The 10,109-nt window shown below is 43.4% G+C and overlaps 1 protein-coding gene across 1 annotated transcript; it reads right to left on the bottom strand.

Annotated features, from left to right (window-relative positions):
* Window positions 1–105: 105 nt before the first annotated feature.
* APEX2 (apurinic/apyrimidinic endodeoxyribonuclease 2) lies at window positions 106–9,827 on the bottom strand. Its single transcript, XM_083356756.1, has 6 exons — window positions 9,628–9,827; window positions 7,473–7,556; window positions 6,211–6,391; window positions 3,859–4,005; window positions 2,285–2,354; window positions 106–1,745 (listed from the first exon to the last, which is right to left on the bottom strand). Exons 1-6 carry the CDS (start codon window positions 9,746–9,748, stop codon window positions 765–767), a joined length of 1,584 nt encoding a protein of 527 aa, XP_083212882.1. The 5' UTR covers window positions 9,749–9,827; the 3' UTR covers window positions 106–764.
* Between the last annotated feature and the right edge of the window lie 282 nt (window positions 9,828–10,109).

Genomic DNA, 10,109 nt, shown 5'->3' on the forward strand with positions numbered 1-10,109 from the left:
TGGTACTGACTACACATAGTACATCAAGCCCTAGTACAGTATAAGTCACAGCTGGCTGAGTACAAAGAACACCCTAAGCTGTAATTCCGTTTACCAAGGAACAATGTGAAAGGCTTACCCAGATTACACCCTTATTTGCCACACGATTGTTTACTGGGCTGCCAATTAATAGGAACATCCAAAATGGAAAGCTAACATAAGATCAGCAAATAACTAGCTCTGGAGAAAACAGAGCAGAAAGAATGGGGAACTCTAGTGGAATTATTTCAATGAGCTGTGAAAGTGGGCAGAACTTTGTTTTCAAAACTAAAATTGACCCTCCTGAGATTTGACCATGATTTTACTTTAGGTTGCCCTCTCTACTTGAAATTCTCCGGCCACAGGAGATGAGGGATTTAGAAGCATTTAAACAAGCTTTTCAGAGAACAGAAGAACTTCCCCAGTTTACAGAGAAAAGGGTGTTTTTTTCTTTGTTTTGACCAAAGATCTTTATCAATTTTTTAAAATGTGTTTTCTACAAAGGATAGTCATTTCCCAGCAATGACAAAAGTTTTAAATTTTTAATGGGGCAACCAGGAAAAGAGGACTGAGATCAAAAGTTGCCCGAATCCTTTTAGAAGTTCCTGCAATATAAAAGAGCAGAAAAATCTGCATCCTTGACCTCATGTAGCCAATTGCAATTACTCATCCCAAGTCAAATGGGGTACATAGCACCCAAAACACAAATCAGACTCAGACTACCCTTGCTCTGCTCAGGAAGTGCCCTAGCTGGCCCACAGGAAGTAGTCACACCGTGCACGGGGATCCGAGGGCTTCCCCAGAGGCCGGGCACAGACAAAGAAACGTCGTCCACAATTTGGCCCTTGTTTCTTCACTGTCCGCAACACGCAGGGCTCCTTGTGGGCCTTGCAGCGAGGTGTGTGTGCAGGGCCAGGTAGCAGTGACTTCCACAACACAGACTGATTTTGCGTAGAGGGGAGTGTGTTTTTCTCACAGTTTATAGCTGCCTTGCTGGTCACACCCTTAGAGGGTGCCTTTGGACTCTCAATAGGTATCTGGGCTACCCCTGAGACTTCCTCCACCCCACATTTATCAGCTATCCTTTCAGCGCTCTCCACAGTAGGCTGTTTCCCAGAATCTTCTGCTGCTGCCCTCTGGACCACTTTCAAAGCTGACTGGCCCCTTCCATCATCCACAGGCTCAGCATCCAAGGATCTAGCTTTGAAGAAGCTACGCAAATCTCCTTGCCCTTTCTGTGCTGGGCCGGTCCACCTTTTCTTTAAATTCCCCAGGGCAGTTCTCTCCACTCTGCTCCGTTTCTGTCCCTTCTCAGGCAGTTTGGTCTGTTCCACTTTTACCAGAAACCGGTTGAGCTTCTGTTGGGTGCCAGCAAACTCAGGCAGGAACCGGGTGCAGAGCGGGGGACACCGTGGGGCAGACAGGCAGGTACTTTTGAGCACAGCCTGGACAGGACAGTGGTCAGAGCCCAACACCTCTGGCATGATCTGGGCATCAGTCAGTTCCAACAATGCCAGAGCACGGTCAGCCAGGATGTAGTCAATGCGGGTACCGTAGTTAAGATGCCGGGATCCTGTTACGTTACACCAGCAAGTGTAGGCTTCTTCCTGACTCGGGTTCAGAAAGCGGAAAGTATCAACAAAGAGATTCTCGTTCTCAGAATCTCTGCCAGGCTCCCAGAGAAAACCGTCCAGCCAGTGGCGCCCAGGATGCTCCTGGAAGGATTCCTAAAGGTCAGAAGAGAAGCAGGCTAGTTTTATGAGATTAAAATGCCTTCCATGTATCATCCAACTGGTGCAAGATTTTGGTACCTGGACTTCAAAATGGGGAGGATCATATCTCCCATACAATGGCTCTGGTTGCAAATGTGGCCATATTTTAAGGTTTACAAGACCAGAGTTTCCATCTCCTCTCCAACTCAATGTGGCAGGAAACTGTGCTGTTGGGTTTCAGTAATCATGGCCAGAGGAGTCTCAAGGGCTGCAAAAAAAAAAAAAAAAAAGAGGGGGGGGCGGAAAGCCAGATGCAGGCCTGGGGCTATAAACTGCACTCCCCTGGATTGTAATAATTGTACAATTATTGTACAATAGAACCGCAATATTTTAACTATTTACTGTACATCCAGACTTTATTACTTTAATAACTCAAGGCAGTAAATATTTTCCTATTTTCCCATAACCAGGAGGGCTGAGAAAGTGACTGGTCCAAGGTCACCTAGCCGACTTCCATGCCTAAAGTGGGACTAGGACTCACGGTCTCCACTTACCAAGTCTCCTGGGTCACAGTGATCGATGGGCCTGTGTGCAGTATTGACATCTCCCAGGATGATCACATGGCTAGAGGAAGGGAGGAAATGTGCACAATCAAAAACTGCAGCTCCATTATCGGGTCTGCTAGCACCACTATAAAGCACAGCTGAGGTCTCAGAAGCAGGCAGCCGTAGCACTGAGAAGTATCAGAAAATAAAAACTCAGTGTTGTGATTCAGGGTCAGCCTGTGGGTTCGGCAGTTGGGTCGGACGATTCAGAGGAGGAGGAGGGGGGTGTTGGAGAGCTTGCTGAGGGGGTTGAAGATCTTGCTGATGAGAGCCCTCAGCCAGGCCCCTCCCACCTTGTCACGACGGAGACCCAGCTGTGTGAGCCTGACAGCGTGGATGAAGATGACCCACAGCTGGCCCTGTTCAAGGACGCCCGACGCAGGAGGCAGTCAATCAGGAGTAAACAGAGGAAGGCAATGGGGCACCTCGGAAGGAGGCAAAGAGAAGCCACGCCCTGAACTGTATAAAAGGGGAATGCATGGGAGGGCTGGTTTGCTGAAGGCAACCGCTTGAATAGTTCCTGTTTCATAGCTCCTGTTTCATGGTTGGTGTCTTGTTTTGCTGTTTTATGTTAATAAATTTGGCAGGCTTAGTTCCAGCCTCTTGCCGTTTGTAAAGGGGTTGTCCCTGCCTTTTCTGCAGGGCCGGTAGCAGGCTGGTACAGAACACTCAGTTCCAGATGCAAGGTAGCTTACTTTGGAGGAATATACTTAACATCCACTTAAACCAAGTGACATCTTTGGTCTGTGTCAAAAAGGGTCAGATTTGCAACGCTTTTCCTGGGCTTCAAATACATCTCTTTTCTACCATTTTTCACCCAGCATTTCTGTTGCTGAAGATAAAAAAAACTAAAACATGGAGCTTTTCTTTTACAAAGCATGCCATAACTTCCGTTCCTTCACCTTAATGTATAACAATGGACTAAAAACCTATCTGCCCAAACCAAGTCAACAAATACATATCTGAAAGAGCTCCGACATCTTTCCCAAGTTCTTAAAAAAACACTCCAAGCAAACTTACCCAGAATTTTGTTCACCTAGTCACCCACCTTCCTTCACACACACACACGATGGTGCTCAGTGCACAACAGGCACAAATAGTTTTTGCGCCAGAATTTCCTTAGAAAGTAGTCGACTTGCTCACGCCACTCAAAATCTCAGTATCTACGAATCTGAATAATCTGTAATGCATGAATCCCACTTAGTGAGCTGCATATAATTCAGGAGAGATCTGGGATAAATAGGCTTTGTCATATTTCATACTCGTATAATATGTATTTTGCTCAATTTATTCAGTCAAAACAAAAAAGCTACCTTAAAAAAGAAAGAAGTCAAAGGGATATTACAGGATATAAACAGGAACGAATATTTATTAGATTTCTCTTGGTTTTAGCAAACTCTACCGTTTCCCTGCAAGATAGTTCAACATTGTTCTCCTCTCATTGTGCAGAGTAGAAAGAATATTGCCTAGCCCAACTCAATGCAATAATAACAGCTGAATCAAGGATTTCACAGCATACCTACCCACCAGCTCTAAGAAGAGCTTCAGCCCGGGCTTGCAAGAGGCGGTAGAATTGCAGCTTGAAATCTCCACGTTCTGGCTTTTCAGGGTCAGCGCGAGGGCAATACACATTGATGACAGTCAGCAGAGTTTCCTGCTGTTCTGAAGTGCTACAACACAAAGAAAGTGTAGAGTTCAGTCCCCACCTCTCTCCATGCCATCCAATAATGCTCAGCCAACCGCACCTACTATGAAGAATTTAACCATTTTCAGCCCTTATTCCACTTTCTGCTACTGGAGGACGTTTCAAAAGGAGTAATATTTAGCATTTATACACCTCCTTTACTCAGCTTCACATCTTAAATACAAGCATCCTGCTGATCCAATCCCCAACACATTTACTCCATAATTCTATTTTCAAAGGATCAACTGGAAAGTCCTCAGAAAAGATATCCCCAGCACGCTGCAACGACTGTATTGGTCCTCTACTCCTTTTGGTTTAAGCCACTATACATAAACAGGAGTCATTCTAATTAGGTGACCCTATCAAGTGAACTGAAAAGGGACGCGGTGGCTCAGTGGATTAGGACGCTGAGCTTGTCGATCAGAAGGTCGGCAGTTTGGCGGGTTGAATCCCGAGTGCCGTGTAACAGAGCGAGCGCCTGTTACTCGTCCCAGCTTCTGCCAACCTAGCAGTTCGAAAGCACGTAAAAATGCAAGTAGAAAAATAGGGACCACTACAGTGGGAAGGTAACAGTGTTCCGTGCGCCTTTGGTGTCTAGTCATGCTGGCCACATGACCACGGAGATGTCCTCGGACAAGCGCTGGCTCTTCAGCTTTGAAACGGAGATGAGCACCGGCCCCTAGAGTCAGAAACGACTAGCATGCATGTGCGGGGGAACCTTTACCTTTATCAACTGAACAATTATGATGGTAATGTTTCAGCAAGTTTAGTCTAGTAGTTAAGGCACCAGGATGGAAATCAGGAGACTGTCACTTCCAGTCCTGCCTTAGGCATGAAACCCAGCTGGGTGACTTTGGGCCAGTCATTCCCTCTCAGCCCAAGTCACCATCCAAGATTGTTGTTGGAAGGAAAATAGGAGGAGGAAGGAATATTGTGTGTGTTCACCACCTTGAGTTGTTTATAAAAATAATAAAGCTGGGATATAAATAAATAATATGTTTGTTATGTCACATGGATGCTGGTAGAGTTGTCTGGGTTCGTTATTTATTTCCTGTAATGTATTTCCATGTATGTTGTCAAATGTACATTCTTTTTTGTGAGCTGCCCACTCAACCTGAAGTCAAGTGGCAGCAAAGTTGAAGTAAGTAAGCAAGTATTATCATTATTACTATTATATGTGATGTCATTGCAACAACTTCTTTCCACTGGCACTCCCCAGCAAAAAGTATTGCAAATCAAGTTGCCTTTGAAACTGAAGGTAAAATATTATTATACAGTAATTACAGTAGCTGGAACAGCCCTAATCTCCATGAATATATCTCTAATTCTTCTTCCATGAGCAACACATAGGCTTATTCCATGGGTTATAATTATACCTTTGGCAAGGCAGATTTGCTTGACTGTGCCTTCAATGCCCATATAAAAGAATTCAGCACTATTAACCAAATCACATCTGGAGAGATGGCAGCCATTTACTCTTACATATGTAATGTTGAATTTAGACTGGTGTCAGGAGTTTCTGAGTTCATATTCACATTTGTATCTGCCCTCAGTGTGGAAGGGACCGCCACTCTCGAATTGGCCTTTTTAGCCACACCAGATGCTGCTTTAGGACCTTTTTCCAGAGCACAATACCATAGTCTCTCAATATTGAAGGATGCCAACGGTGATTCACATTTTGTGGGGCTGCATCATTTATCTATCAGACCTGTTAAACACTGGGATTAACCAGACATACCTAAGTTGCATACCTCCAACTGACTCTCTGCTACCATCTAGTAGCTGTCTGAATTTGTGCAGGCTGTTTATGCCTAGAATTAACTCCCAAATGCCTGGTTTACAATCAAGGGTAATCCAAATTCAAATTGAAAAGGTGATTCAGAGTATGCATGAGCGTACTTATCATTTCTGTCAGCACTTCCTTAAACCAAACACATCATTTGGGGGGATTCTCCTACCGTCTTGCTGTGTGAGCCCAGAAAAAGGTAGCTTTTTAAAGCATTCACCAATAGATGCAACTCCTATGTGCTCCCAATATTCTCTTCCCCTTCAAATCCAGATCACAACACTGCCTTATTAACTACTGCTCTGTTAATCTCCATATCAGATGAGTTGTCAGCTTCCAGGAAATTTGCTAAGTCAGCATCAGCAACAGGTATTCCTTCTCCGACTTTGTGATCCCTATCTTTACCATATGCGGTGACGGGTGATCACTGCCCGGCCTTCACTGTCCAGGGCCTTAAGCTCATCAGCTGTGAAGTCCTCTGTGTTTCCATAACAACCGACTGCTCCACTGTGCTTGGTAAACAGCCCAGACAAGCCCTCCTCAGCTGCTTCTGGGGTGGCACTTGCCTTACAGAAGGTTGCAACACCTAGAAACACAGGAGGTTTAAAAGGTCATCCTTCATCTGAAAGGGCAAAAAGGCTATCTACTTAATCACAGGCCCAACATTTTCACTAACCACAGAAATCCTGAACAGCAACCTGTATGCACAAAGCTATAATGCAGCCTTCACAGATTTTAGAGTGGCCTTTGATATAATTTCCCAGCTTAATCTTTGGCATAAGATTCTTCTGCTTATCTATTACTTATATGATCAGGTCACGGTACAGCCCCCAGGGAAATTTAAACCAAGGAGGAGATTTTTGCTAAGAGAAGAGTTCAGCATGGATTTATTCAGGCACTATAATTATTTAGTTATTACATCAATCCTTTAATTGTCGTGATGAACAACTCCTATCAACCACAAAAATGGTAGACAAGCATAGAACAATCCTGTTATATCCTGGCTCAGTAAATTGGAAACAGAATGAAAAACAAGGAAAGACTTCCAAAAGATCTCTGAGCTTAGGTTTCAAGCATGAATTGGTATGCTAAAGGATGTCAATGAACAAATAGTAGCTAAAAGAAGATGAAAGAAAGAAGGAATATATTAAAATATTGTACAGTAGAGATGGCAACATCCAAGATGCCTTAGAAGATATGCTCTATTTACAAGGACCTGTAGTCCTAGAAGATGAAGTTAGTTCACACTCCAATCGTTACCAAGTCGGAAGGCTACAAGAACTGATGGAATTCCCATTGAAATATAGCAAGCAACAGAAAAAAGAATCGGTAAAGCTTCTAAGCAAGTTATGCCAACAAATCCGGCTACCAGATTAGAAGAGATCAATCTACATTCCAATGTCAAAAAAGGCAGCGTGTGCAAGAGTGTACAATACCCTAAATTTCACATGCCAACAACACAGAACACAGATTAGAAGCCTACGCTGAAAAAAATATGTCACATGTTCAAGCTGGTTAGAGACATGAGACTTTTTCAGCCGTGCCTTCGAATCGTAATTATTTCTTTACTCAGAGAATGACACTGTTTAAGGCACAGCAACACTCTGCTGAGAAGCTGTCAATCCAGGAATCAACTGGACTCGTCAGGATTACTAATCCATCAGTACCTGAATAGCCACTGCGAATGCGGCTGAAACTGAAGTAGGAGCTATAGCCCTCCACTATAGCCAATGGCTCCTCCAGCAGGTCCCCTGAGAACAAAGCAGAATTTTAGTGAGGAAAAAGATCAGCCTAGAGCAGTTTCTCCCAGCTTGGTGTTCCCAGCAGGGTTGAACTTCTCCTCCTGTGATCCCAGACAGCAAGGCCAGCAAGCTTCAGAGACAAACTATAACACACACACACACACACACACACACACACACACACACACACACACAGCTTTTCTTTCCCAGTTTTTTAAAAGGGAATATTTTCAGCATGCTAAAAAGAATCCTAGATTAATTTAATGCAGTGTATGGTCAGCCAGCATATGGCTTAAGACTCAACATGGAAAAAAAGTATTTTTAAAGCATCTAATGTAAAATTATGCAAAATTTCTAATCGTCTGAAATCCCAGGGACCCACTACAGTTTAAGGACTGAAAATGACTGAAACACAGGCACATATTCTCATGCTCAGCAAACATGTAAATGAGACATACATCAGGCTACTTTACTAAAACTAGACTTTGATTCCATTTCAGTATTGTGGTTGCTAGTTTTCTTTTACCTAAAAAGTTCAATCAACACTGAGGTGCTGTGAGAAAACAACAGCTCATTTCGCCCTCATGTTCATCTGTTTTAATATTAGGGCAAATTTCACACTTTCCCAAGGGGAAATTAATTACAATAAATGTATCTTTTATATCCATAGTCAGGCTGAAATATGTGTCTCCCTTTACTCTCATTTATGGATAGAAAGGGGCTATGATGATTAAGTTTATTATTATTATTATTATTATTATTATTATTATTATTATTATTATTATTATTATTATTTTAATTTGTATACCGCCCTTCTCCCGAAGGACTCAGGGCGGTGAACAGGGCAATACATAATAAAAAACAAGGTACAAAAATTAAAAAGTAATTAAACAGCAATACCCGTAATAAATTAATACAGATTAAAAGGTTAAGATCAATTTATAAAACCCGACCCCATCCCATCAGGCCAGGCCAGCTTGTTCATAGAGGTAGGTTTTAAGATCGCGCTGGAAGGAGCGGAGATCAGACGCCATCCGGAGCTCGACCGGAAGATGGTTCCATAAATCCGGCGCGCCCACAGAGAACGCCCTCCCCCTGGGGGCCACCAGTCGGCATTCTTTGACCGGTGGCACCCTGAGGAGGCCCTCTCTATGGGAGCGTACTGGGCGGAGGGAAGTTGACGCCGGCCGCAGGTGCTCCCCAAGGTATTCCGGACCCATGCCATGTAGGGCTTTGTAGGTCATTAGTAACACCTTGAATCTCACCTGGAAGACAACTGGAAGCCAATGCAGCTCGCGGAGCAGAGGTGTGACATGGGAGTGTCGGGAAACTCCCAACACAACTCTCAGCGTTAACTTTTAATGACAAAATAGATTTTATCCAAGATGATGTACCCTCCACCTGGCCTTTTATGTCTTTCAGTAGCGCACTCATGTTATAATCAAGTCCAGCCATGAATTAGCCAAATTTATTTATTTTAAAATTATTTTTATTAGTATGCAAACAGTAAATACACATACGAAAAAGCAAAAGTAGCTACTGATATACAAAAAGAGGAAAAAATGTTTTATGAAACTACTAGATAACAAATTAGATTCTCCCCCCCCAATTGTATCTCAAATGAGAGTTTCAAGCAATATAAGTGTTAGGAATTGTTTCTAATTTCCATTAAATTTCTGATTTCTATTGCCAAATTTGTGGTTTTGATCCAGCAACTTTCCAAATCTGAATTAGCCAAATCTCAAATCTCAAATTTGGGGATTGGGGCTGGATAGCCTTTGAGTTACAGATGGAGTTGGGTCTGCCATCTGCAATTTCCAACTACTGACCATGTTGTCTGAAGCTGACGCATTTGGGGCAGTCTCTCCTTCTCTGCAGATTCTTATATACTTCAATTTTAGACAGGATGGTTGCTAACCCGACAGACCCGTTTCCAGCCACTCATCCCGCCAAAGAGCAAGTGGTCAAGGCTGCAAATAAAAAAAAAACCCTAAAAAACACGGGGAAACCCTGCCACCTTTTGCATTTTAAACACTTGTCAAGCTCTGCCTTGCATGCACGTGGGGATGCTGTGACTCACGGGTTATCTTAGTCTCCTGCAAGCAAATAACATCCGCTCCCAAAGAATCCAGGAGCGGCTTCAACCCCGCCGACCCGGCTCCTGCCCGAAGCCCGTTCACGTTCCAAGTCACCAGCCTCATCCCTGCTAAGCGGGGCGTCTCGGACCCAGGCAGAGAAGACAAATCCTCCGCCGAACGTCATTTCCCACCGCCAAGCAAGAGGGTTTGTTTTGTTTTAATGAAATGGGCGTTCACTTCCGGTTCTATTTAGACTTATTGATGTGTGGGGCGGAAGTGGAAGGAATGGAGGAGAGCAGTTTGAAAGTTGGGAGTTCTATTTCGAAGAGAATGCACTTTTTTTTAAAAAAAAAATTTTTTTTAGGGTTGTGTCTAAAAGAGAGGATTCAAGATTTAGAGTTCACTTTACAACATGTGGCATTACGGTCTGATCAATTATTGTTGCTAAACATGATTACAACCAGAATTTTGTTTTTTAATTGAC

This window comes from Vipera ursinii (assembly GCF_947247035.1).
Source record: "Vipera ursinii genome assembly, chromosome: 2".
Taxonomy (NCBI): domain Eukaryota; kingdom Metazoa; phylum Chordata; class Lepidosauria; order Squamata; family Viperidae; genus Vipera; species Vipera ursinii.